Raw genomic sequence first — 25,920 nt, forward strand, 5'->3', positions numbered from 1 at the left:
ATTCCCCCCTGCGTCATCCGAGTATCTCGAGGCCCTCTAGGCCATCAAACGCGTCAGAATTGATGCAAAACTTTTACTTTCATCAAATTTAACGTGGTAGTTCAACTTTGATGATATCTACAGTCTTCAAAACTAACTTCACATGTATGGCTGAAAGTTTATATATTTATTGTGCTAGTAAAAGGATATCTAGCGAACATACCTCCAGGATGGGTGGCCGTATAAATAGAACGGGTTGTCCGCTGGTTTTGTGTATTATCATGCATGGCTCCTGTTTCCATGCTGCTTGTGGTAGTTTTCAGGCTACTGGGTGATTGAAAAAGAATCCATAAGTTTTTATAGCAACATACTCTTATAATACTACTGCAAGAATGCAATCTATCAATCCACAGGTCGGTATGAATACAATATATTCAAACGGCATGCCACCTAAGATCTATTATTTATAGGAGTTTGTACCATATCTAAGTAAGTATATTACATCTGACCTAGCTACCCTCTACCCGATAAATGAGTTAAACAGCACAAATAATTGTAAAATAGACACCTACTAAGGCAATCTATTTAAAATTCTATGTAGCTGAGTATACCTAGGTAAAGGGGTACTTTATATAACTTATACGACGTCTAATCTATGTAGAAATATTACGTAAGCATGAACGTGATGTTCGGACCAAGTGATTAGTAAACAGTTAAATGAAAATATTCATTATCACGTACGTTTACGAGGATAAAGGGAATGCTTCCTGATTCAAAACAGCCAGAACTCCTCTTGACAGGGTGTGATCGTACCGCTAATCATCTCTTCCCAGGGCGGCGAGTTGGCGCTCATATGAACCGTCTTCAATAAGCCGACACGTTGGTAACAGTTGGGTTTCCCGTGGATTGGTGGAATCCGCTTTAGCATCAAGAATATGTTTATAGTCTTTTCTTGATACCTATCATGTAACGCGTGCAGTAAATGGATCTGAGCGAATTGGCAACGGTTCCTCCCAGGTGATGTGCATTGACCAACGATATCGTAATTCTTTAGCTCTTCTTTTCCCACCCGCGCATCGAAATACACCTGGCAGAATGTATCTTCGATTTCGAGAGCTTCCAAATCCGCAGCGCAGATCTTTATGTTGGTCGGTTTCTTGAAATGAAAATCCCACGCAAAACGATTAAAAGGGTTCTTATATCCACCACTACGCTTGGCCTCCAGACATAACCAACGAATGTACCACATATATAATGTCGTATTGAACTTTAAGTATCCGTATTTCAGCTTGTCGAATGGATTGTCCGATGACTCTGGCTCGCAATGAATCTCTTGAATAGCACCATCGATGAGGAGTGTCTTTGTGATCCTTTGAGCGTCGTTGTAAGCGCAGCGAGTGTCCTGCCCCATAGCCACCGACGCCCAAGACCATGATGGGGCTGTCGAGTCTCTTGGCCGTGGCTTGAGTTGATTTGAGGGACAATCGATAAACCACAGCAATTCAGTCGCTACTCTCTCCTCCCATAGACCCGCGGCATAGTTGAATTTAAGACGAGGTGCCAATATTTGCGCATATCCTGCAATGGCAGGCAGTACGTCATTGGGATATGTTAGATTTAGGCTCCTATATGTACAAACAATACTCGACCAAGCGTCGTGTTTTCTGATCTCTTGCAGGTCCCAAGATAACCTCTCCTGCTTCCCAAGCCAGTTGATCGGTTGTTCCGGATGTGGCGCCATACTCGAGTTGCATTCGCAGTGCGAAGACTCAAGACACCTGAATGTGAATTCTCCGTAGTTGCATTGGAGGAGGCGTGGAGATAACCAATACTCTTGAAATGCCCAGCCGCGAGTTGCCAGTGGGTACTTTTGTTCGATATCAAGAGCCGTTTGAGGCTTCCCTTCCTTGTCAAGAACGCGGGCTCCGATGAAATAGGATTCGTTGAGGGTGTTGGAGACTGAAAAACATAAATCTGGCCATTTATCCTTGATGAAACAGCCATCTGACGAATTAGGCGATGATATTGCAGCGATGGTGAGCCAGGCATTCCAGTATATCAAGCCCATCTTCCCCAATTCTTGAATCAAATCCACCCCGCCATCACCTTCTTGTATAATGCAAAGTGAATCTATCCATAGATACCGTATATCGAGTTCACGTGCAATAGATATTGCATCTCGGAAGTTTTGAGGGAGCTGTTTTATAGGGAAGAAGTTAAGCAGCCTAGGTAGGTTATGCTTCGTTGCTTGGTGACACTGGATAGTCTCATCCCAGCGATGACTAAGGCAGGCATACTGATACATACGGTCTGGCCTCGTCTCTATTAGTCTAATGCCGGATTCACTGCCTTGCTGAATGGGGTCTAGATCGAGTAGGCGGGTAGGACGGACGATACTTCCTCTATCAGCCGAGGAGGTATGCATCGAACAGCTCTGATGAGTGCTGGTACATTCATCTATCCATCGGTGTAGTCGCGTAAACGAAGTGTCTCTACCGAAGAGAATATTTGATTGAGTAATAAATTGTAGCTTTACGCTAGAACTTAGTAAATATTAGTTAACCCACTATTTTGGTGAGATTTTGCGACATACTCGGAAGTTGGAACAGCTGGATAGTCTCCTCCAAACATCCCCTATCTTGGGCTCGCCGTTTGACCTCAAAAACTTTCGAGATGGAGTACTCATATAGTCCAGAAAAATCACTATTATCCGTCGGGAATAAATTCGTAATAATTCGCCGCAGAACCTTGCATGATTCGCATCCACGTGTAGCAGATTCTGCAATTTCACCTATACTGAACCATTGGCCTGCAACCTCATCAGCCTTGGTCTTGGGCGTTTTGCGAAACTGTCTTTTAGTATCTTTTCTTCCTTCACAGTCTAGAAGGCAGCCCGTCGTGCCAAAGACATCGAAGAACCTCTTCCAAACATACGATTTCGCGGATTGATCATTTTTGATAATTTCAATCACGTCTTCGCGACGAAGAATTTCTACCGACATGTTCAAGGAAATAATATCATCTTCAATGCTTTTGAGATATGACAATGAGGGGAATATGAAATATGGAACCCCCCAGAGACGATACCTTAATGCTAGGTAGATTAAACATTGAACTGCAGTTGAAAATTTCTCGTCTCACCCGCACGTATGTAAATACCTAGGTATATTTATACGCTAGAGCCGGTGACCCAGTCGTACGGTGTTTTGTAGTGGTGTTACTTTGATCCATGGATAGAATCTTATTTGCAGACAAGTAGATCGAATTGGCGTACGTAATCATAGAAGCGGGTAACCTAAGACCTGCCATAATCAGTTAATAGATTGGTACCTAGTAGATATGGTTGCATTTCTTAAGTTTTTGAACCTTGAAACATTGGAACTTGAAACTGCCAATTTACAAATTCGTAATCCAATCGCTTACGTAATAGGTATCTCTAGAGGCGTTACGTAAGGAGCGGATATTTCATGTATTAATTGTACTGTGTCGCACTGTATTTTAACCTACCATTCTCCGCGTTACGTAACCGGTCAGTCGGGAAGTAGCCAGACTCATGGTCCTATATTGTAATATTATCACATAGATTACTTTTCCTAGCTCATTCACTTACAGCTAGAGACAAGAAGAAGTTATTGACTTATATCTGGACCTATGGTAGCCTCCATAGCATCCGCTTCGGGAAATCAGAACTGCGCCAAGGACGTAGTCCTACGATCGGGTCCAAGCCAATGGAACGTAAGAACACCCAGCTTCTGAACTCAACTCAAGCTGTATCTCTCCAAGAATGATCTGCCACTGAAATCCTTCACATAGATAGAACTAGGAGTAGCTGGGTTGTCGGATTTAACGCCGTTGATCATGGGACTCCGTGATTCTGCCGCCAGTCTGTACCCCGCACGGATTCCTTGCTCGGGATTATGACATACCTTCGGCAGGTGTATGATTCGACTAGATGTCAGAGATTGGCTACCTCATCCCGGTATAAGTACGGCCGTTACGGACTCCATAGGTTCTTGTGTGTCCGTAAACTCGGGCTTGGCCTTTAGAAACGTAGAAGCGATAATACTAGAAGAAAAGTAACAGCATGCCAGGAGTGATTGAAGAATCTCCCTTCAAGACCATTCAGGTCAAGGAGTTGCACCCAACCTTCGGGGCAGAGGTCAGCGGAGTCAACTTCCAAGATCTATCAGAAGACCAATTCAATGAGATCCTCGCGGCCATGGCCAAGGTAACTAGACCCCGTCTAAGCGTACGATAAGAACAAGTACTGACAGAAAACCACCGCAATAGTACGGCTTCTGCGTCTTCCGCAACACGGGCCTAGACGACACCGCACACGTTGAATTCTCCTCCCGCTTCGGCGAGCTAGACAACATCCGACGATACCTAGGCGGAGGCCGTCTACCACGCTACGCCCTCTTCGAGCTCTTCGACGCCGGCAACATCGACGGAGAAACCGACACGATCCTCCCACCAGACAGCGCGCGCGCGCACTCGAACCGGGGCAATGGGTTATTCCACGCAGACTCGTCGTTCAACCCGCGACGGGCCTCCTTCTCGCTTCTACGCGCGTGCGAGTTGCCTCCGCCTGGCAACGGGGGAAACACGGACTTCGCAGACTCGCGCACGGCGTTCGACGAGCTGCCTTCGGATCTGAAAGAGGAGCTTCTGGCGAATGATTACGTGGGCGCGCACTCGATGGCGCATTCGCGGAAACTAGGGTCGCCTCAATTTTTCGCAGACGTGGATCCGAGGGCGGGGTCGATGCAGCGGCATCGGCTATTGCAGAAGCACGAGCCGAGCGGGCGGATGAACCTGTTTATAGGTGCGCATTTGCATCATATTGAAGATGCGGACGGGAATGAGATCCCGGGGTCATGGGACTTGGTGAAGAGGTTGAACGAGTTCGCCACTCAGAAGAAAAACACGACTACAGTGGAATGGCATAATGTTGGTGATATGATTATTTGGGATAATCGGTGCGTGTTACACCGCGCGGGAGGCGGCGCGTTCGAGGGGAAGTATAGGCGGGATTTAAGGCGGACGACGGTTCATGATGATAGTCCGACGGCCTGGGGGTGTAATCAGAAGGATACCATTTGGACTGGGTTTAATGCTCAGGCGAAGGCTAAGCATGCCGGCGCGGTGGGAGTGTGAGAGCGGCTGCTAAGATGGTTGAATACAAGTCTAGGAGTATCTTTATACGTGAAATGATAATATGCCATCGTTATAATGCTAATAAATGATGTATTTTGAGATTTTGAGTATCGGTGAATCGGTGAACTTGAATATTGCTCCGTTGATATCGTCATCCGTACTGCGGTGTAACTATGACGAGGGGCACATTGGGTAAGGGGCTTCCCCAACTGCGGACGTGCATAAGGTTAGGTTTACTGGCACAAATCATGCGGGAAGTGCGTCATGAAAGGTGGTGCTAGTCATTAGCATATAGACGTCGATGCTGATCCGGATTCGACTTCAAACCGTCGGAGACGTATAGGTATTTTGAGAAGATAGTGTTTGAGCTTCTATTCACCATGGTTCTGGAAACGACTCCTCGAAATTGGTATCGGGATGAGTATCTAATATCAACCGAACCGCTTCTTATTCAGATAGATGCTGTCAATGCGGCGCTTAGCTCTGACTTAATGTGGTGGGCGCAGGGTCTTCCACGGGACGAAGCGAAAAAAGCACTCCACAACTCTTTGTGTCTTGGGCTATACGTGCTCCCTAAATCAACATCGGAGATTGCTGGTATGTATCTTGCGATGTCTACCTTGAAATGATACCAAGCTCACGTTAATAGGCCAAGGCAGTCCCGTTCAGATTGGGCTCGTGAGGGTGGTGACTGATGATGTCACTTTCGCATACCTCTCTGATGTGTACCTTCTGCCTGAATACCAGGGTAAAGGTCTAGGCCGTTGGATGATGGGGTGTCTTGATGAGGTTGTCAAGAGCTGGGCTCATCTGCGACGGTTCATGTTATTGACCAGCGATAAGATGCAGCTCTATAGTAAATACCTCGGGGCCAAAGACTGGAATGAGTGCAACACGACAGGTATCACCATTGGATTAATTGAAGGACCCGCATCACCTCGCTCGAAAAATGTCTAACGCTGTCTGTTATAATCCCTTTTTTAGTCCTTAGTCGTCTTTCCATAAGCTCCGCCAAATGCTTTCCTCATTTCGATTGCCCGCTTGTAAGGTGGTGCTGTTGGAGGCTGTACTGGGTCGAGGGATACATGGTTTGGTGGTAGCCGATAGGAAGCATCGGAATCGAATGCGGATAAATCTCCACAGGCAATAAAAGGCGCAATCCATCTCACATCGTTTTCTTGTTTTTGATGGAGATCCTCTAGTTGTATTTCGGTAATTCCGTCTTGATCTGTAGTTTGAATAACGTCCGGAGAGCTATTCCACGCCCCTGTTTCTGGATTTTGTAATATGGTGGCAGCCGTGATGGGTAAACTTTCGGAGTTGTGCTCCGTCATATTTGATAAGCGGAAGCCAACTCCTAATGGTTCTTCGAGGCTTGCTGAGAATCCCTTGGGTGGCTGGAAATTCAGGCATACGATGAACGCCTCAACACTGCTGGCACGCGAGGATCTCGGTTTTGCGACATGGACCTCTTCGAAGAATATCTTGAGCTGAGCGTATAAGACATCCACGTTTTTGCCCCTAAAAATCTTGGCAACGAACTTGCCACCAGGCTTCAAAACGCATAATGCCAGATTCAAGGCTGCAAAAAGAAGCTGAGATTGTACATAGATATCTAGGTCATGTAATCCGGTTACATCGGGCGCGCCGTCACTGAGTACGAGGTCGACAGGGTGGGCGGCTTGCTGAGATTTGGTTCTGGAATTATATTCTGGATCCAACGCCTTTAGAAGTAGTGGAACCGTGGCTGGGTGGGTAATGTCAGCTCGGAGCGTGACGATCCCGGGCAACGGACTGATAGGCTGTAAATCGATTGAAACTATTTTCACGTCCTGCCGTGGCTTCAATTCAATGGGCGACGGCGTCGGTGCCAGGGATTCCAATTCGCTAGCATCAGAGTTGGGATTAAATAACCCCAACATCTGCTGTCTAAATTTCGCATCACGGTCTTGCCAGGCTGCTCTGCCGAACTTCTCCCCCTTGATCAACACTCTGGAGAGAACTTGAGACCAACTTCCTGGAGCAGCACATAAATCTACTACGCGAGTGACATTGGCGAATAGGTCAAATTCTTATTTTTGGTCAGCGCTCTTCGTCGTCTCATTCAATCAGAGGAGTTAAGCCAACCTTCATCAAGCTGTAAGAGCTTGAAAGCGCTCCTTGCTCTCCATCCTTGTTCCTTAGCAAGCCTATAGTAGGCGTCCCGCTTGTCCTTAGAGGATTTCCCCATCTTTAATGTTTAACTTCAGTAAAATGTCGTGAAATTCAAGTGAATTGAAGATGTAAAACTTGAACCCCACCAACAATTTCTTCAGTTAAGTTGCTGTTTTGTAGGGCTGAATTAAGATGTGGTCAATGCGCATTTTCTTATCGTATCGCCGATAAGCTGATAAGACGATAACAGATTCAAAGTCCCAAAAATTTCCAGAACTTCAGCGTCGCGTATCGTGATTTTACCATCCCACCATACCCAATTTCTCCAACACCACAGTACACCATGGACGGCCTCAAGAAACGGAAGGCCACTGGTCAAAATGTGGATGCACCTGCAAATAAGAAGGCAAAATCTCACAAATCTGTACAAAAATCCACGAAAAAGACCCAAGCAAGGAAGCTTATGAGCGCCGATTCACTACAATGGCGCAAAGCAAAACTCCCCGACATGTTTGACGATGCCGAGGGATTCTATGGCTTAGAGGAAGTTGACGACGTCGAGATCATCCGAAATAGTGATAATACAATTCAATTCGTATGCGACACCTTTATATTTTAATTTCAAGATGCTAACAAGACGCAGCGGACAGCTGTTGCCTCGGATGCTGAAGACGGCGAAGAGGCCAAGGATGACGAGCCACTCAATGAAGAAGACAACGATGACGACGACGAGTTCGAAGGATTTGATGATGAGCCTATTACAAATGCCACTTCACAAAATGAACCACCCAACCTACCCACAAATGCCGTCGAAGGTGTAGAGACAGAGAAAAGGGATGCCGTTGATACCCAAGAAAAAACGAAGAAAAAGCAGAAGCAGAAGGAGAAGAAGAAAGTTTCAAATGAAAAAGAGGATAAAGAGCTTGAGTCTAATGTCTTTGCCGGGATGAATGATGTAGAAGAAACGCAGGACGAGGTAGATGTGTCGGCCTGGGTGTCATTAGGCCTATCCCCCAAAATCCTTGGGTCATTAGCGAAGTTGAAGTTCTCGAAGCCTACATCCATCCAGGAAGCCGCGATACCACAGATTCTAGCCGGTCACGATGTCATCGGTAAAGCATCGACAGGTTCAGGAAAGACTTTGGCATTCGGTATTCCAATCGTTGAGAAATGGCTAGATTTATCCGAGGAGGGAGGAAACAACGCTTCTGAAGCGACCTCCAAGATTCCACTGGCTTTGGTTCTCTCACCAACAAGAGAACTTGCGCACCAACTTACTGACCACATCAAGAATTTATGTGCTGGTTTACCGACTTCTCCTTACGTATGCTCTGTTACTGGCGGTCTATCCGTCTACAAGCAACAGCGTCAATTAATTAAGGCAGACATTGTTATTGGAACGCCTGGGCGATTGTGGGAGGTCTTAAGTTCTAGCTCAGAACTGATGAAAAGTTTTAAGGGAATTCAATATTTGGTGGTTGATGAAGCCGACAGACTTCTGACAGAGGGCCATTTCAAGGAAGCAGCGGAGATCTTCAATGCCTTAGATCGGGTTGAAACAGAGGAAGACGAAGATGATGAAGGGGATGCGACGCCTTCGCCAAGACAGACCCTTGTATTTTCAGCCACCTTTCACAAAGGTTTACAACAAAAACTCGCTGGCAAGGGGCGTTATGACTTGATGAGCCAGCAAGATTCCATGGAATATTTACTGAAGAAGTTGAATTTCCGGGAAGAAAAGCCAAGGTTTATTGACGTAAATCCGGTATCCCAAATGGCGGAAGGGCTTAAAGAAGGCTTAGTAGAATGTGGAGCCATGGAAAAGGTGAGCTGAGCCGAATTATTGGAATTAACGATTACTAATTCTCTTCAGGACCTTTACCTTTATGCACTTTTGCTACTCTATCCAAATGTACGGACCCTTGTTTTTACCAACTCTATCAGTTCGGTCCGAAGATTGGCTCCTATGCTTCAAAATATGAATCTGCCGACCCATCCATTACACTCACAAATGCCACAAAAGGCCCGTTTGCGTTCTGTTGAGCGATTTACTAGTGCAAAACAAGGCCAAGCATCAATCCTCGTCGCAACAGATGTCGCCGCACGAGGCCTGGATATTCCGGATGTAGATTTGGTAGTCCATTATCACGTACCCCGCGCGGCGGATGTATACGTGCACAGGTCCGGACGTACCGCGCGAGCAGACAAAACGGGCCTGAGCATACTGCTTTGCGCACCCGATGAGGTCATTCCGACTCGGCGACTTATTTCTAAGGTACACTTGAGTAGTGGTAAGGTCAAGAAGAACTTCTTCGTACAGACGTTAGATATGGACCGAAAATTAGTCAATCGCCTAAAGCCCCGTGTTACCATAGCGAAGAAAATTGCCGACGCGGGGCTCGCTAAAGAGAAAGGGAGTAAAGAAGACGACTGGATGCGAAACGCGGCGGAAGAGCTCGGTGTAGAGTACGATAGTGACGAGATGCAAAAGGCCGGAAAGTGGGGAGGGCGCGGAGGTGGTCGCAAGGAAAAGCAGGAACAGGCGAGAGCTATGACAAAGGCCGAGCTAGGTGCCCTGCGCGCCGAGCTAAGAGAACTCCTCTCGAAAAGAGTTAATGCCGGTGTTAGCGAGAAATACATCGCTACAGGTTTGGTGGATATGGACGAGCTTCTGCGGGGTGCGAAAGGCGAATTCCTGGGCAAAGTTGAGGGCCCTGATCTCGAAACTTTGTAGCCGACCAATATCCTGGGCTATGGGGCTTCATATGCTCCTCTAAAAACAATTAAAAGATGTTAAGACGCCGGCATCTTGCCATGGATGCTGAATATAACGTCAGCAGTAGGACATCGTGCCGTACCTAACTCCCGTTAGCTAGGTATGGGGTAGTTACTATCGTCTTACACAGAGATAGATCACACGATGCGACCAAGTATTACCCAATGAGCTGGTGTTCGACGAGCGGCGTCAAACCTCTGACTTCGTAGTTAGCTGTAGATCTAACATGAGTACGGAACCGGGTATTCAAGGCCTAGGGCCTCATGTCATAACGGCCTTCACGATGGAGTCAACGGTCAAAGGCAATGGTTTATTGGAGTAAATAGCGTACCTGTTATGCTAGGACTCGACTGATGACATCATAGCTTTTCTTGAAATGTCTGAGGTAGTATGAACTTTAAGGTTTCTACATACAATAGGGGACTTGTAGCTCCCTAGGCTCTTTCAAGGGATGCCATTTCGTGAATATGAAACTAGAAGACATTTCCAGAACGTTAAATAATGGCATTATTCCATCTGCCAAGATATCAGTGTTACCCCCCGAATATCGTGGTCATGTAATCGGCTATCCATCCCATCTTTCATCTATCAATATAATATACTAAGATAAAGACAGGATCGAATTATCAAGTTGAAATAAGTATCCGTGGACTTACATTGGAAATTGCACCTCACTTTTCAATCCAACTGCGATCTTGTCCTCGAGGTCCGAAAGGTGTGTGAACTCTACGTCTCTATCCGGAACTATCTCGTAATACCTACGAAGAAAGTTTGACCCTTGTACTGATATGTCGTAGTTGAGGGACGATGTGACGAAATGTTCAACTTTAATAGACTTGTTGCAGGAAGAGATCCTGGTATCTTATATCGTGAACCACGTTGTCAGACCAATTCGACGAGGAAGGAGCTTTCAATTGCTCTAGTACTTCACTAAGGTATGCTATATGGAAGAATCCAAATAGGTACTTTCAATGGTTCCTCCTTGGAATGGTTACTGTTGGATGCGAAAAAGTTTCAGGGTATCTCCCCGAAAGCCGGATTGAAGTGTTACTACCTAGTAATATCTCGATGGCTTCAACTAGACTCCATCCATCCACAAACCCTGCTACAATGACAATATCATGCATATATCTCCGCATCTCGTGACCAGAGTATTAGGGCTCAGTCGTGGGACGTAAACTTTAAATATATCGTGGACGCTCTTTCTCGGGATCGTCAAGTGAGATCGTCGCTCTGGTGGTGTTTGAGGTCCGCACATTAGACCTCTTTCAAGCAAAGAGAAAATATTGGTGAGGCCAAGCATTTTAAGCCATAACTCCGGTACGAAGCCTATCGGATCAAACCTCCATTATACCCTTAATCAAGGCTCATCTTGTCCGAGCTACAGTATTTGCTACGCTCAGGACCAGTTCAAGAAGTGCGTGAACTCAAAGTCGGTCACATAAATGAATAGGTCTGTTCCCAAACCATTTCCCCTCAAATTCTCCCCTTCCAGAGAGATCCGGGAGGCGGGTAAGGCATAGTTTGCCAGGCCATATAAGCACCGGATCACCCCAATTTTACCTTCTCGTATTCCAAACTTACATCTTTATCTAGCCTATGATTTCGCGAAGACGAGCCCACGGGAACAAGGACCTAATAATTGCGATAAGAGATGCCTATGCCCAGAGGTATTAGCCGCACATAGTTAAGGAGACATGAGCAAAGGTCCCCGTGTTCAACACACCATGCCATCCGCGGGTATGTCCAACACGCGGCCCTGGAATTCCCAGGAGATACCCACGATACGCGTCGAGGCCATGGTGCAACATGATCACGACCACCCGCGGGAAAACGGCCTCACACCAGTATTAGAGGAACCCGAGACCACTAGAGGGGGCAGGCTTCGACGAATGAATATTGGTTTCGGAAGACGCCGCGATATTCAGATTCCGACGTCAGAGAGTCGAATACTGATTAAGCCTTCTGATTGTGGTGATAGACTGGGCTATAAATGGAGTGAAAGGTTGAAGTGGGCTCGACTCTGGATAATATTCCTAACCCAGGTATCGATGAACCTGAACACAACGCTCTACTCCAACGCTATTAGCGGCATTTCAGAGCACTACGGCGTCACCCCGTTCGACGTGCGCTGGGGCGGTGCCGCTTCGTTCCTTATCGCTTACGCATTCGGCTGTGAGCTCTGGGCGCCATGGTCCGAGGAGTTCGGACGCAAGCCCGTTCTACAGATCTCCTTGGGCTTGGTGAATATATGGGGAATCCTGGTCTGGTTCGCACCTAACTGGCCAGCACATGTTGTCGGTCGTACCCTAGGCGGACTGTCTAGCGCCGGAGGCAGCGTGACGCTCGCGGTCATTTCGGACATATTCGAGCCTGAGGATCCTATGATCCAACATGCAACTTCATTCATAGTGTTATCCTCGGTTGGCGGTTCTATAATCGGACCTATCATAGGTGGCTTCATTGAGGAACATCTAGATTGGAGATGGTGTTTAGGTATTCAGGTTCTCTTCGGCGTCTTTGTGCAATTACTACACCACTTCTTCATGCCAGAGACAAGAGTCACTGTTATCATGAACAAGGTAGCGAAGGAAGAGCGGAAGTCCGGTAGAAATCCCAACTTATACGGCCCAGGCGAGATCGCCGGCAAGAAGCACATCAACGTGCGCGAGTACGGGTCAATCTGGTTACGACCGTTTAGGATGTTCCTCTCCGAGCCGATAGTGCTCGTATTTTCCCTACTATCCGGATTTTCCGATGCGATAATTTTCAGTGAGTTCTTTTCTAGTCTTAGTCGCCCTACACATACTCCGAACCTCCTTCGGAAGTTGTATTCTCTCAGATTGAACGGCCTCATATGCCTTCTTGCCGTGTGACGCATACCTCTGCATATACCCAACCGAAGTGACCAGTATTAACTCTTGAACCTCCACAGTGATGGTCCAGAGTCTCAATTTCGTATACTGGCAATACGGCTTCAAAGCCCACGAGATCGGTCTGGCTTTCATACCCTTCGGCCTCGGGTATCTGGCCGCATACTCTGCCTATTTCTTCATTATTAAACACAACGTAAAGATGCGCAAGAAGAAACCCGGATGTGAGTACGCGCAATACGAATCCCGACTCGTTAGTCTGCTGTATGCCGCTCCGCTGCTGCCCATCGGTCTCATACTGTTCGCTTTCACGTCTGCCTACCTCTCAAGACCCATCCACTGGTTCCCGAGTATGATAGGCTCATTTTTTATCGGGATAGCCAACTTTTGTATTTATATGGGTACCATCGATTATGTTCTCAGGGCTTACGGTCCGTATGCTGCCTCTGCGACGGGCGGTAATGGCTGGGCGCGAGATTTCCTCGCTGGTGTGCTCACGCCTTATGCAATTCCAATGGTTAGTATTAGCAGTATACTCTCAAACAATGTTTCCGAATCATACTAACTGTCTCGCAGTACGTCGCGAATCCCTGTCTTAATCATTACACTTACCCCGAATACTAACCATCCAAACAGGTACGAAAAGCTCTCTGTATTCGTCGCAACGATAATCCTCTTCTCTATTGCCGTAATCCTTTGCGCATCTGTCTTCATCGTCTTTAAATACGGGCCTTGGCTACGCGAACACTCCAAATTCGCACAAACCCTCGCACACGCACAAGCGGACCAAGGAGCTCTCGGTTCACCCATCGACCCAACCGACGACGCCGAATCGCACGCTCACAACGCAGACGGCGAGCTCAACCGTATGGTCAACTTTCTCCCGTCGTCCAGCCTACCAGGAAGTCAATCAAACCTGCACCTCCCTCTTCCCTCCACAACCCCCGCCGGTACCCCGCGCTGCAGCGTACAGCTATCGCGCCCGCCCGCCGCACGCATGCATTCGTATCACAGCCACCTGAGCCGGCTCAGCGCGGAGATCACGCCGATAGCAGAGGACCGACCGACGACGAGCTCGAGTCGCACGTGCACCTGTAGTACCGAACGCACGTTGACGGGGACGTGTAGTCGGTGCAAGACAAGTGATGGGAGCGGGACTGGTGGGGATAACTCGACCCCGACTTCGTTACGAGAGATCGAGAACGCGAATGCGGATGCTATTGTGTTGGTGATGGAGGAGGATGAGGGCGAGGTTGTGATTATTTCGTCGAATCCGCCACGGAATAGCGGGGGCAATGGCGGGGTGGATCAATTTAATGAGAAGAAACGCCGTGGACATCGGTGTAGTGTGATGTAGATCATGCTAGGAGCTAATAGTTGGGGAGGTTTGGTGGAGGGAATGTTTAGGTATGTGGATTTTGGTTCGTTGTGGTGTGCGTTTGGGGACTGACACTGTGACGTAGGATAAGAATAGTGATGGATAGGGGCGAAATAGGGGGTGGCGCTAGGACTACGCCACATTTTGTAGCGGTTCTCAGGCGCCGCCACAACACCAAACCCAATGTGTATCAACGCGAATAACGGTACGGCGTTAGCAGCGTGTATAAGCAAAGCCTATGATTCATTCGCTTTTTTTATTAGTATATGGAGTATAGGTGTTATATAATGACTCAGTCTATTTGTGCTTGCACTTCAACAGGCGCTTCTAAGCGCGACTTCAGTCAGTGCGATCAATCACAAAGTAGGGACAGGGACGTTTGGAATGGTAGGTAGGTTTATGCTTCAAATTGGACTCCTCCATCATAGGCTATATACAGCGCGGAGAAAGTTCGAGTAAATATATACAGTTAAGTTAAATGCGTAGAATATATCCCTCCATCATGATCGTCCATATTTACATCTCCGTAAAATCAATAATTACTATAACAAGAAGCGAATGTCGGTACTATGTCGAAAAACGCCACAGGTAAAAAAAAAAAAAAAGAAGAAAATAACAATAATTGGGGGGTCCTCTAAGACGGAGCGCCGGCCCCCGATCCAAATGACCGCCGTGAGGTCGACAGTTGACTCGGGTAAGTGATTACTTGAGGTTGTTCTTGATGTTGTCGTACTGGCTGTTGGGGTAGCTCAGAAGGTTTTGCGTCGAGTCGAGGGAGCCAGAGCCGCCTTGGGAGTTGAATGCGGTTGCGATTAGACTACCGCTGTCGGTGCGGTCACCTGAAGCTTCCCAGAACCTGTAACATCGCGAGTCAGTGAGTTTCCTTTCATAATGTCTATGTCGCCAATAACTGAGAATTAAATCTCGCGTTTTGAGGTTTGGAGCTTCGATGATAAGAAAAGGGGGAATTGGCTCGGGATGGTACTCACATAGTGCCGCCAAGACCCTTGCTCTGGAGGTACTGGATCTTCTTGTTTATCATGTCGACGTTGTCGTAGCTGATGAGTTCTTTGGAAGAGCTGTCGTAGGAATATGTAGCGCCCGCGACGTCGTCGTAGATCTCAGAAGCGCCAGAGCGAGGTAGTACTTTGTAGTCCCAGACACCCGCTTCCCATGATCCCTTTAATAGTGGGTTAGTAATTTTTTAATAAGAGGATTTGGCTTCAAGCGTTCACTCCTGAAAAAGACTCGGAAAAGGGAGATATTACGTACAGTTCCGATACCCGAGTACGGCTGTCCAATGCCGGAAGTAGATTCAAACGAGCGTCCATATAGCGGAAGACCCAATACAATCTTCGAGGCTGGGACTCCGCCAGCGATGTATGCGGCAACAGCTGCGTCGGTAGAGAAGGGAGTGGATACAGGGGCGTTGGAGTTGGGGTGTAGGTTCGCCTGGTGGCCGGAAGTGGAATCCCAAGAACCAGCGTAATCATAAGCCATCAGATTGAAGGTATCGAGAACGGCTGCCATGTCGCTTAGGTGAAGCTTATTATAGTTGGTGGGTCCAGCGGGAACAGCAGCAGTTAGGAGGAAATCTGAAAGGGTAAGTTAGCAATTCCTTGAGGGTGATGGTTTAGGGGCTCGTTGGGCCTCGTTGGTAATGGAGGGCGCTATGAACATACGGTAGTTGTTGGCGTACTGGGCGGAGTATGCGTCCAGCTCACTTCGGATCTCCTTTAGGAGAAGGACGAAGTTAGTGGCCTGGGTGTCATCGGCGGGATACTCCCAGTCGATATCAAGTCCATCAAAACCCCAGTCCTTCATCAGAGTGATCGCTGTCGACGCGAATGTCTTCCTAGTTGTGTCGGTGCTAGCGGCAGCGGCGAAGTTGGTTGAATACGTCCATCCTCCAATCGAAAGCAACACCTAAAACCCCAGCATAGTTAGATAGTGAAGCACATATATCAAGAACTAGTACATACCTTTAGTTGTCGGTTGGCTTGCTTAAGCATGTAGAGTTGCTTGATACAGCCGTAGGCATTATTACCGACATCATTCCAAGCTAAGGTTCATGATGTGAATAGGTAAACTTTACTAGTGGTAGTAACAATATCCATATATCACTTACAGTCGGTGGCATAGTGCTTCTGTAGATCGGAATATGAGTCCGAGCTATATACTGTACCATCGGACTGAAGGTTGGCGAATGAGTAGAGAACTCGGTTGATCTGCGAGGCCGGAAGCTGCGCAGGCTGATAGTTACGTCCGTAGATACCCCTAGGTGGTGGTATTAGCTATGATTACCCATAAAGATGATCAACAAATATCTAACCAGTTAGTGAAATAGACCGTGTTCTGGAAAGAAGAAGCCCGCTTCTCGGCTTGGGTGATTGGGTTGGCCAGCCCAAGTGATGCCAAAAGCCAAGTGCTAAGGAAGGATTTAGCGGAAACCATGATGCTTGATGTTCAGAGTAATGACTGGCGCAGTCTGAAGGAATGGAATTCTGGACTGAGTGAAGAAATCTTGCTTGGATGTGCAGATATGAACGAAAGGCGACATGCTATTATATTTATATGTCTCCTTGGTGTAGGGAGCACAAGATCTCAGCACGCCTCAACTGTACCTGTGTGTCTCTCATGTGGTACAGGGGTGCGACTGAAGAATCGGAATTAAGGAGTCACTGACAAGCTAGCAGCCTCGACATGCCGTTCATGGCGGCTCTTCGACCCAAGGCGGCAACGTTGCTACTATCAACCCAGACGGGCTCCTGCGCTGATGCATCCCGTCATATTCCCTGCCGCCGCATCGTTTTTGGGATCTTTTCCGGTGGTGAAGCTCGTGAGAATTTTTGAGGGACAATCAAGCTGCACTGTATCTTGGAAGCCCTCGTGCACCCTCCCAGTTCCGCATAGGGAAGGTGGACGTTGGAATGTGTCTGACATATCAAGGACTTGAGAGTCTCGGTAATGGAGGTGGCCTTTGCTCAGGGGAAGTTGACGGCAGCAACCAATTAGAGACTGAATAAGTTAGGACCAGTACACCACCAATTACCCTTCGGACGAGATTAGCACAGGGGTCAACAGCTTATCACAGGGTTGTATGGATCCATCCATATTCGCGCTCATACCCCACCATCACTTGACCAACTTGAGATCTTGGGATAGTTGTCATAGATCGAGGCGTGTATGTCAAGGCGTAAATATCAAGATTAGATTAAAATTAGATGATCAAATGATTCAGGATAACAAGAAAGCTAACGGGCGTAAAGGTAATGTGGTGGAATGTGTGAGACATAGGGAAGACTTGTCTTAACATCGCTTCCTTACCTCACGCGATGGGAATATAATATCTTGGCTCAGACCCCACCAGACAGCAACGACTGTCAAGTTGGAAGCTTGAATCCAAGCTAGCTCCCGGAGCACTGTCGGTTTTTCATATGTGGAGAGATAAGGTATTTCCTAATTAGGGCTATCCTTCCCAGGACGACGTATTAAAGAGATCTAAACCTTGCCTTGCCGATGCTCGTGGTACCGAGGTCGAGCCTATGATGAGATTCTTTAGCTGACCAACCTGGTCGGTGCACCCCACTCCCGCTAAACCTTTGCTAGACCTCTCGTTGCATCAAGAACATTTGCTATACTTGCAACGTTACTGGCCCCGAGCAGGAATTTGGCGCCTTTGCGACGCGCCTAAGTATAATGGGCGCCATTTCTGGGGATGACATGAAGATTGGTTGTAGACGATAGCTTTATCCGATTAGGTAGAGTTGAGGCCTGGGATTGAGGGACGTAAACCCGCCGATTGCGCACTTGTAGTCGCATTTGTGGAGCAGTGCATCGTGGAGTAACCATAGAGGTTATGATCAGCGAGAGTCAACGATGCCGATCAAAACGTCTAGATTGTCGTCGTCCATTAATCTGTTGGAACGTAATCATATCCGACGTAGAATTTCCGTCGACCGAGCAAAAGGCTACAAAATCATCCCTGAGCCGCGTGACGTTCACCCTAGATCCTGCATATAATATCCATATCCATGTGGTACGGGCGCGTCAAGGCGATTGAAGCCTACAATATTAAACTCCCGATATCCTGGAATATGAGAATGGACGGGGCCACATTGTTACACCCGGTGATTTAGGGGACCTCATGATAGGAAACTCTTAGAGAAACCCTTGGACCTGTGGGGCCGCTTAAAGCCGCTGAGTGTTGACAGTTGCATTTCTTGATCCAACAGCCAATTCGGAGGGCTAATAACGGGGAAGCCGAACCGAGAAAGGGAGTCAAATCATTATGTCAGTGAAACATGACACTCTTCCAAGGTAGTTAAAGCCATGAGGCTCTTCGCCGATCGGATAGGTCAGACAAACAGGCGCATCGCGTTTGAAGGACGGTACCTGACATAAGGCGGGACCTTGTCAGATTCGAACGGCATTTGAATGATGCCACGAATGATACCATAAATGACGGCAGCATCCGTTCCGATAAAAGAGGATGCAGGTTGTAGGGAAACAGAACAGACAATTACGAAATTAACGGGAAGGGAACACTTTAGCGCCAGATCTTGCTCCATATTACCCCTGTTCAGGAAGGTGGATACCCCTATCTGCCCTAAAGCTTGGACCATCAGCTTGGGTCGCTAGGTACCTAGTATGTATGCCTGCATGCCCCTTTTTATTTCCACCTGGCCGGCTCGCAGTTGCAGATGTCCCACTTCTAGCTAACCTTAACACAGCCTTACACGAGCTGAAGAGTTACCCCGGCCCCAAGACATTACTATCTCTACTATGTACTGCGCGTCCTCGTCGATCATGACTCTATTATTCACTAACATGAGCTGCGATCTTCCAGCTGAGTACGCCCTTGCAGCCTGGGATTGTTCGTCTAGTATGCCTCGAATGCCTTACGAGAGGCGATGGCTTTTGTAGCTGGTGAAAACCTTCAGTTTGCTACCTTAGGTAGGTACTTGCCTACAGTATATAGGCCGACAGTCCAGGGCTTTGCAAATCAGCTACGGCCTCTGCTTAGGTACTGAGGAGGTAATATTTTCTATGTTTCAGAGACCTGATAGCGAAGTGTCCAGTATATTTTAGTTGATATTGGAATCACTTAGTGAGTTTACACTAAAGATATTTCTTAATTATCTATTTTCTCGCTATTAGGAGATACTCGAAACTTTTATTTCGGGTCTTTATGCCACTTATGGCGCAACTGACAGCGAAGACGAATATTGTTGTGTAATTAAGTTATTGACGCGTTGGTAGTTCCTTGCCCAGGGTCTTGTAGTGGTAGGCTGACAATGCCAGAGTATCTCGGTCGCTGGCGGCAGGGTTGCTTTCCAATTCTATCGCTAATTAGAGTGGACCATAAGGGCGAATCCGCCAATCCGCCAATTCAATTAATGTATTGAAATGTATACAGTATAAAACAGTGTGGTAGCGTACAGTCTGATAGGTGTTCCACACAGTGCCACTGAATCTTACAGGGGATTTTAGCGCTATAGGGCGCTGAAGGCCCTGTAATTTACAGGCTTTATAGCGCATGGGCTCCTTATAACTTATAAGTGGCTTTTTAGGTATGTAAAAAGCCCTAAAGCTAGCGCTAGAGCTTTCTAAACATAATATTAATATTTCAACCTTTTCGAAACGAATTAAATCAATTAACTGATCTGATTTAATCGATTGATTCGATTCAGTTAAATGCGCACTTATTAATAGGTAGGTAAATAAGCATATACGCGTAATAGTTCAAAACGAGGGGTGTCACGTGACACACGCTGAGCCTCATCGGGTAAATGTCAATAGCGCCTACTGTAATAATCTGGAAGTTCGATTGAAATTTAACGTATGAAAACAGGGTTGAAAGAAATAAAATATATATAAATAGAAAGGACTTTTAAAGCGCTTTCGAATAAACTTACTATCTCTGCGAGCGACATAATATTGAATTGTATAAGTGTATCCGAATTATAAATTACATCCATTAGGTACCTACCTACCTATATAAAAAAACTATGCGCTATAATCCTTATAGGTTACAGGGGCTTCTAGCGCCTTGTAGCGTTATAACCTACTGTAAGATTTAGGGCACTGTGTGAAATATCTATCAGACTGTACGTCATTATACTGTTTTATACTGTATACATTTCAATACATTAATTGAATTGGCGGGTTGGCGGAATTGTTCTTATGGTCCGCCGTCCTAATCCTAATTTCTAGCGCTGGCTATGTACAATACCATAGTAGATACCTAGGTACCTATTAGTGAATGTCTTGCGACCGATGCCTTTGAAAGGCCCACTACTGGGGTGGTGCTGAGCTCTTTCAGGTGGGGGTGGCGGCGGCCATTGTGATTGTGCCCCGATTAGCACTGGCTTCACTGAATCAGAATCTCCAATGCACCACTCGGTGGTCCCAGGCAGAATCCAAAAAGCATCTTCTAAGGACAGCAACTTTCATAGGGGCATTGCCTGCTATTGTCCGTTGGTTGGGGGCTGCAACATTCCATTTCGTGGCGAATTGCCCTTATTCGCTGTCGCCTATACTCGGCCGACCGTGAATTGGATTATGTTAATAAGGCTAGTAAACAGTACTTAATATCGCTGGTTGCTATGCTTGGTTTTCCAAGTCACTATTTTCGCATCGACATTATTGCTATTATATACGCCTCTATTCGTACCTCTAACTTTATGTTTCGCGCCGTTATAGTTTTTTTAGCTAAGCTGTGGATCGCGGGACGGCCCATGCCGTCCTGCCATTACGTAATATGCGGATCTCCATCGTGGATCCTCTTGCCGCGGCCTACTTGATTCTCTGATTCTCTTTCCTAGAACTTAGTTCGATCTTCATAATATAGAACGATCTGGCAATATTTTAAAACAATTCACTTACATACTCTAGGCATATTCACGGTCTATGTTATTTAAAAATCCCACCCCTTCTCTTTCAGCAGCAATGTTGGCCAATCAACCAAAAGTCTGCTTCGCCTCATCAATATTTCTACACGTGTCAAATCGACCCATAGCTGCGCCAATGAATTCGTCGTGTCGTTCTCCTCCATCTTCAGAAAATTCACTCCATCCGCATTTAATCTATTAGTTTACCACGTTATGATACGAAGCATCTTCTATATTGGTACAACCCCGTGCCCCGGTTTGATCATCTCTAGTTACGCGCGGATCCCCAAGTAATTTTTGAGTAAACTACCTAAACCATCTTGCAACCTGCGGGACCTCTCGCGATGAGACCGAATGGTATGTCCTACGTCAACTCTTTGAAGCTAGATATATACTCATAAACGCCGCCTCTTATAGAAACGCATTATCAACAACACTTAGGACTCAGGAAGGTCGTCCCTGCCGAAGATGTTGACGACACCACCGTTGAGTACGTTCTCTGCTGTGGAAGACGTATTCCCGCTAATGATGATTGATATATCAGCATCATCGCAATCCACGGCCTTGATACCGAATCGCCGCGGACATGGACTTTTGATAAAAGAGACGGAAGTCGGGCTGTGAACTGGCTGAAAGATAGCGATATGCTACCAGCTGCCATTCCAAGCGCCCGGGTTTATACATACGACTGGAACGCGAAAGTTTTCGACAATGCCCCTGTCCAAACACTACTAAACCATGCAGACAATCTACTCGCTCTCGTGACAGAAGAACGTGGCGCCTCAAGTAGACCCATCATATTTATCGCATCCTGTTTTGGGGGGCTTATTTTGGCTGAGGTAAGCTACATCGAGAATCTATGATTCATGAAGCCATAACTAATCTCCGTAGGCCATCTGCCGGGCCGCCCAAGAAGGCAGTAGATATCGTCAGATACTCCTATCTACTGTTGGCATCGTCTTCCTAGCGACCCCTCTTTCGGGGACGGATGCAGCTGGCCCTGCGTCGTGGCTGGTGATGGTGAAGGGGATTATGGGCAAGGATGCGTCACGTCAATTGATTAAGGATCTTGAAGGGCGTCATGATTTTGTTCGCGAGCGGGTCCAAAAGTTTGCCGAAATTGCGAACTTCGATTCCATCCGGTTGCCGGTTCAATGTTTCTTCGAGACAAGGAAGACCAAGATTGCGAACAGGTTCTTTCCGGCCTGGTTTTCGAATATATTGTCACGCGGTCATATAGTAAGAACCTAAACCACCCTATTCGGGAACATATTTTAACGTCTGCAGCTGGTTACCCAGTCTTCGGCCTGTCTACACGGCTTTGATCGTCAGAGTCTGGAGAGGCAGCATGTGATGATGAATAAGTTTGGGCGACCAGATTGCCGTGATTTCAAATTAGTCAAGGGAGCTATCCAGTCTATCCTGGATAAGGCAACCGAAACCCAGAAACATCGAGAGAACAGTAACAAGATATTAGATGCAAAGCCGACCTACTTCATGGTCCCGTTCGGACGCAACGGGAACTTCGTCGGACGAGAATCAATCCTACAGCGGCTCCTTAAGCGAATTCCCCCGAGAGCAAACAAAGACGACTGCCAGCGGACCGCCCTCGAGGGCCTCGGAGGCATCGGGAAGACCCAGATCGCCCTCGAGGCCGCCTACCAGGTCCGCGACCATCACCCCGAGTGCTCCGTCTTCTGGGTCCCCGCCGTTGATGCTGCCAGTTTCGAGAATGCCTACCGTGACATCGGACGCCAGTTAGGGGTAAAAGGGATTGACAATGATCAGGACGAAGTTAAGACGCTTGTTCAGGCTGCTCTTAGTAACGAGAGCGCCGGGAACTGGCTCTTGATCATCGATAATGCCGATGATCTAGAGTTGCTATTCACCGATCTGGCGCTCTTCGATTATCTCCCGTTTAGTCGGCAAGGCTCTATCCTTTTCACAACCCGAACTCACGAGGCCACAGTCAAGCTTGATATTTCACAAAAGGATATCACAATTGTGACGGGGATGAACGAGGATGAAGCGACGAATCTGTTACGGGCGGGACTAAAAGAAAGCCAGATATGCGATGGGGAGAGCACGAAAAACTTGCTAGAATTCCTCGCCAACCTTCCCCTAGCCATCAAACAAGCATCGGCGTACCTGGCTAGAACGGGAATGTCAGTTCAAAAATATCTTCAGCATTGCCGGTCGAATGACAAAACCATGGTTAAGCTCCTTAGCCAAGACTTCGAAGATCGCGGCCGCTACAAGGATATGAACAATCCCGTAGCTACAACCTGGCTCATTTCTTTTAACCATATCGATCGAGACTACCCACTTGCCGCGCGATACATGAGATTTATCTGTTGTCTGGCTGAAAAGGACATCCCAGTGTCACTACTCCCTCCAGAGGAAGACGGGCTAAGAGTAGACGAGGCAATTGGCATCTTGAAAGGATATGCATTCATAATGGAGCGCAGCGATCCAGAATCGTTTGATATCCATCGGCTCGTTCGATTAGCCATGAGGAACTGGCTACAGACAAACAAAGAGTGGCAAGAATGGACAACGAACGTCTTTCAACACCTTGCTGAAGAATACCCCTTTCCCGAGAACGAGAATAGGAGTGCCTGGATGAGGTATTTACCACACGGACAGGCAGTACTAGAACTTGAAGACATGTCTGTTGATGAAAAGGCAAATATCGATCTTCTTATTGTTCTTGCACAGAGCTATTCTCTTCTTGGAAAGTATAATGAAGCCGAACGAACGTATAGAAACATATTATATCTAGAGGAGCGGTTATTCGGTAAAGAAGATCCTGAAACAATTTCCACCATGAACAGCCTTGCCCTTAATCTCTACTACCAGGGAAAGTACGAAGAGGCAGAGCCGTTGTATCAACAGAAAATAGAATTCTATAAGCGGGTATATGGTGAAGAACATTATCAGACACTGAATGGTATGAATAACCTTGCACTTGTTTTCTACGATCAAGGAAAGCACAAACAGGCAGAGAAGATACATCGGCAGATATTAGATATAAGAATGAGGGTGGTGGGAAAAGAAGATCCCGATACACTTGCCACCATGAATAACCTTGCAGCTATTCTCTGCTTCCAGAAGAATTACGAAGAGGCAGAGCAGATGCACCGGCAGATATTGGATCTAAGAACGCAGGTGCTGGGTAACGAGCATCCTGACACACTTGCTAGCATAAATAACCTCGCACTTGTTCTTGCCGATCAGGGAAAGAATAAAGAGGCAAAGCAGATGCATCGGTACATATTGAATATAAGAATGCGGGTACTGGGTAAAGAACATCCTGATACACTTACCAGCATAAACAACCTCGCGCTTATATTTAACAACGAGAAGAGATACGAAAAGGCAGAGCGGATGTGGCGGGAGACACTAGATCTAAACAAACAGATACTGGGTGAAGAAAATCCCACCACACTTACTAGCATGGGCAATCTCGCAGGTGTTCTTCACAACCAGGAAAAGTTCGAAGAGGCAGAGCGGATATATCGACAGGCAATAGAATTACAGGAACGGATTCTAGGTGAAGAACATCCTTCTACATTAAGAACCAAAGGAAATTTAGATCTTTGCTTAGAGGCTATAGTGATTCTGAAATCTGAGGAGAAAAGAAGCGGCTCGACTCGGCATTTCTGGAGGCGGTGGATGTCCTCGAAGAATTCTTCGACAAGCGCTACGTAGCGGGCTACAAACTGGTGGAATCCATGAAATACAACTTCATCAACTGGGTCGGAAGGTCGGGGTGCACGAGTGGAATAACCGGCATCACCTCGTCCCGCTTCACCGCCACCAGTACCAACGCCTTTTGAAAATATTCGCCCTTCCCTTATAGCGTCGGCCTCGTAGAAAGTCTTATAGAAACCTACCGCTACAGCTTCATCATTTTCGACACGCCCCCGGAAGAATTTCATCATGCCACTGTGGTACCATCGATGACCTCAAGACATTGAGCACGAATCGCTTTTTCAAGGCGAGATCACAACTCATATCGTGCGAAGTGGCGGGATGAAATCCCGATCGTATTCCCAATAGCGAGATCCCTATGCCGTGCCGCCTAGGGATTTACCGTATGGGTCAGACAGAACACGTTATCGATGCAGTTACGGGACAGAGACGGCTGAAGGTTGCGGTTGAGGAGATTGATCAACTTGTCGAGGTTTGTTAGAAGTTGATAGTGTCATGGGCCGGTTTATGGGGTAATCCTATTAGTTCGTGGAGGCGCCGAGAGAGCTCGCAAGACCGACCTAATGTGGCGGACGTAGGAGCGAGTCGGCCTTGCGTACCTCGCCTTTCGGCTATAAGACGAAGTGTGCTTGCGCGCTATGGGGCGCTAGTTTCAGAACTCCAAGGCTGGGTTTGTGAACGATATTTATTGGGATGACTTGGAGGACCTGCGGTTAGCGGAAGTACGCTGTGGCTAGGTGTATGGCTAGGTATGGCTAGGTACCTAGGGATGGTGGGGTCAGGTGCCCCGTCCTGTGTACTAGGTACCTCCCTGGGAACATGATTCTACAAGCCGCCAAACTTAAAATGACAACTTGAAAACCTTCAAAGACTAAGGTACTAGGTACATTTTCTAACTTATAATTCATTTCATATAGATAAGATGAAATATTACAAAAAAGCCTTTTGTCAAGACCTTTATTACGACCTGTTTGGGCTATCCTTTCGTATAATTGA

General features: G+C 47.0%; 8 protein-coding genes across 8 annotated transcripts; 5 read left to right on the plus strand and 3 right to left on the minus strand.

Annotated features, from left to right (window-relative positions):
- Nucleotides 1-600: 600 nt before the first annotated feature.
- On the minus strand, nucleotides 601-3,290 carry GGS22DRAFT_197778 (heterokaryon incompatibility protein-domain-containing protein). Its single transcript, XM_047966035.1, has 2 exons — nucleotides 2,573-3,290; nucleotides 601-2,516 (listed from the first exon to the last, which is right to left on the minus strand). Exons 1-2 carry the CDS (start codon nucleotides 2,608-2,610, stop codon nucleotides 752-754), a joined length of 1,803 nt encoding a protein of 600 aa, XP_047821700.1. The 5' UTR covers nucleotides 2,611-3,290; the 3' UTR covers nucleotides 601-751.
- A 773-nt stretch (nucleotides 3,291-4,063) lies between these two features.
- On the plus strand, nucleotides 4,064-5,136 carry GGS22DRAFT_185248 (taurine catabolism dioxygenase; the record flags this gene model as incomplete). Its single annotated transcript, XM_047964301.1, has 2 exons — nucleotides 4,064-4,207; nucleotides 4,270-5,136. 2 exons carry the CDS (start codon nucleotides 4,064-4,066, stop codon nucleotides 5,134-5,136), a joined length of 1,011 nt encoding a protein of 336 aa, XP_047821701.1.
- Nucleotides 5,137-5,326: 190 nt separating this feature from the next.
- On the plus strand, nucleotides 5,327-6,105 carry GGS22DRAFT_90068 (uncharacterized protein). The gene is made up of 2 exons (XM_047968371.1): nucleotides 5,327-5,733; nucleotides 5,786-6,105. Exons 1-2 carry the CDS (start codon nucleotides 5,517-5,519, stop codon nucleotides 6,091-6,093), a joined length of 525 nt encoding a protein of 174 aa, XP_047821702.1. The 5' UTR covers nucleotides 5,327-5,516; the 3' UTR covers nucleotides 6,094-6,105.
- Nucleotides 5,941-7,425, minus strand: GGS22DRAFT_90050 (FtsJ-domain-containing protein). The gene is made up of 2 exons (XM_047968370.1): nucleotides 7,264-7,425; nucleotides 5,941-7,207 (listed from the first exon to the last, which is right to left on the minus strand). Exons 1-2 carry the CDS (start codon nucleotides 7,364-7,366, stop codon nucleotides 6,117-6,119), a joined length of 1,194 nt encoding a protein of 397 aa, XP_047821703.1. The 5' UTR covers nucleotides 7,367-7,425; the 3' UTR covers nucleotides 5,941-6,116.
- Nucleotides 7,426-7,531: 106 nt separating this feature from the next.
- Nucleotides 7,532-10,248, plus strand: GGS22DRAFT_90079 (ATP-dependent RNA helicase MAK5). Its single transcript, XM_047968372.1, has 3 exons — nucleotides 7,532-7,885; nucleotides 7,934-9,115; nucleotides 9,164-10,248. Exons 1-3 carry the CDS (start codon nucleotides 7,634-7,636, stop codon nucleotides 10,022-10,024), a joined length of 2,295 nt encoding a protein of 764 aa, XP_047821704.1. The 5' UTR covers nucleotides 7,532-7,633; the 3' UTR covers nucleotides 10,025-10,248.
- A 1,545-nt stretch (nucleotides 10,249-11,793) lies between these two features.
- On the plus strand, nucleotides 11,794-14,330 carry GGS22DRAFT_197808 (MFS general substrate transporter; the record flags this gene model as incomplete). The annotated part of the gene is made up of 3 exons (XM_047966036.1): nucleotides 11,794-12,838; nucleotides 13,002-13,456; nucleotides 13,586-14,330. The coding sequence occupies 3 exons, from the start codon at nucleotides 11,794-11,796 to the stop codon at nucleotides 14,294-14,296; spliced, it is 2,211 nt and encodes a 736-aa protein (XP_047821705.1). The 3' UTR covers nucleotides 14,297-14,330.
- A 372-nt stretch (nucleotides 14,331-14,702) lies between these two features.
- Nucleotides 14,703-16,846, minus strand: GGS22DRAFT_154477 (glycoside hydrolase family 18 protein). Its single transcript, XM_047960042.1, has 7 exons — nucleotides 16,650-16,846; nucleotides 16,446-16,594; nucleotides 16,300-16,379; nucleotides 16,000-16,243; nucleotides 15,590-15,912; nucleotides 15,307-15,497; nucleotides 14,703-15,173 (listed from the first exon to the last, which is right to left on the minus strand). Exons 1-7 carry the CDS (start codon nucleotides 16,769-16,771, stop codon nucleotides 15,020-15,022), a joined length of 1,263 nt encoding a protein of 420 aa, XP_047821706.1. The 5' UTR covers nucleotides 16,772-16,846; the 3' UTR covers nucleotides 14,703-15,019.
- Nucleotides 16,847-21,339: 4,493 nt separating this feature from the next.
- On the plus strand, nucleotides 21,340-25,384 carry GGS22DRAFT_90148 (uncharacterized protein). The gene is made up of 5 exons (XM_047968373.1): nucleotides 21,340-21,567; nucleotides 21,628-21,700; nucleotides 21,755-22,049; nucleotides 22,102-22,449; nucleotides 22,498-25,384. Exons 1-5 carry the CDS (start codon nucleotides 21,555-21,557, stop codon nucleotides 24,919-24,921), a joined length of 3,153 nt encoding a protein of 1,050 aa, XP_047821707.1. The 5' UTR covers nucleotides 21,340-21,554; the 3' UTR covers nucleotides 24,922-25,384.
- Nucleotides 25,385-25,920: the final 536 nt, after the last annotated feature.

Source organism: Annulohypoxylon maeteangense (genome assembly GCF_022496945.1).
Source record: "Annulohypoxylon maeteangense strain CBS 123835 unplaced genomic scaffold GGS22scaffold_3, whole genome shotgun sequence".
Taxonomy (NCBI): domain Eukaryota; kingdom Fungi; phylum Ascomycota; class Sordariomycetes; order Xylariales; family Hypoxylaceae; genus Annulohypoxylon; species Annulohypoxylon maeteangense.

Bases quoted from the DNA above. Each gene is read 5' to 3' on its own strand.
- GGS22DRAFT_90148 (XM_047968373.1), top strand. The intron at 21,701-21,754 runs GTACGTTCTCTG...TTGATATATCAG, and splicing joins GTTGACGACACCACCGTTGA to CATCATCGCAATCCACGGCC. The intron at 22,450-22,497 runs GTAAGAACCTAA...TAACGTCTGCAG, and splicing joins TATTGTCACGCGGTCATATA to CTGGTTACCCAGTCTTCGGC.
- GGS22DRAFT_90068 (XM_047968371.1), top strand. From the start codon at position 5,517: ATGGTTCTGGAAACGACTCCTCGAAATTGGTATCGGGATGAGTATCTA. The intron at 5,734-5,785 runs GTATGTATCTTG...TCACGTTAATAG, and splicing joins ATCAACATCGGAGATTGCTG to GCCAAGGCAGTCCCGTTCAG.
- GGS22DRAFT_197778 (XM_047966035.1), bottom strand. From the start codon at position 2,610: ATGTTTGGAGGAGACTATCCAGCTGTTCCAACTTCCGA. The intron at 2,517-2,572 runs GTATGTCGCAAA...ACTAAGTTCTAG, and splicing joins CCAGCTGTTCCAACTTCCGA to CGTAAAGCTACAATTTATTA.
- GGS22DRAFT_90079 (XM_047968372.1), top strand. From the start codon at position 7,634: ATGGACGGCCTCAAGAAACGGAAGGCCACTGGTCAAAATGTGGATGCA. The intron at 7,886-7,933 runs GTATGCGACACC...AACAAGACGCAG, and splicing joins GTGATAATACAATTCAATTC to CGGACAGCTGTTGCCTCGGA. The intron at 9,116-9,163 runs GTGAGCTGAGCC...AATTCTCTTCAG, and splicing joins AATGTGGAGCCATGGAAAAG to GACCTTTACCTTTATGCACT.
- GGS22DRAFT_154477 (XM_047960042.1), bottom strand. From the start codon at position 16,771: ATGGTTTCCGCTAAATCCTTCCTTAGCACTTGGCTTTTGGCATCACTT. The intron at 16,380-16,445 runs GTAAGTGATATA...CATGAACCTTAG, and splicing joins GAAGCACTATGCCACCGACT to CTTGGAATGATGTCGGTAAT. The intron at 15,174-15,306 runs GTGAGTACCATC...GCGATGTTACAG, and splicing joins AAGGGTCTTGGCGGCACTAT to GTTCTGGGAAGCTTCAGGTG.
- GGS22DRAFT_90050 (XM_047968370.1), bottom strand. From the start codon at position 7,366: ATGGGGAAATCCTCTAAGGACAAGCGGGACGCCTACTATAGGCTTGCT. The intron at 7,208-7,263 runs GTTGGCTTAACT...ACCAAAAATAAG, and splicing joins GCTCTTACAGCTTGATGAAG to AATTTGACCTATTCGCCAAT.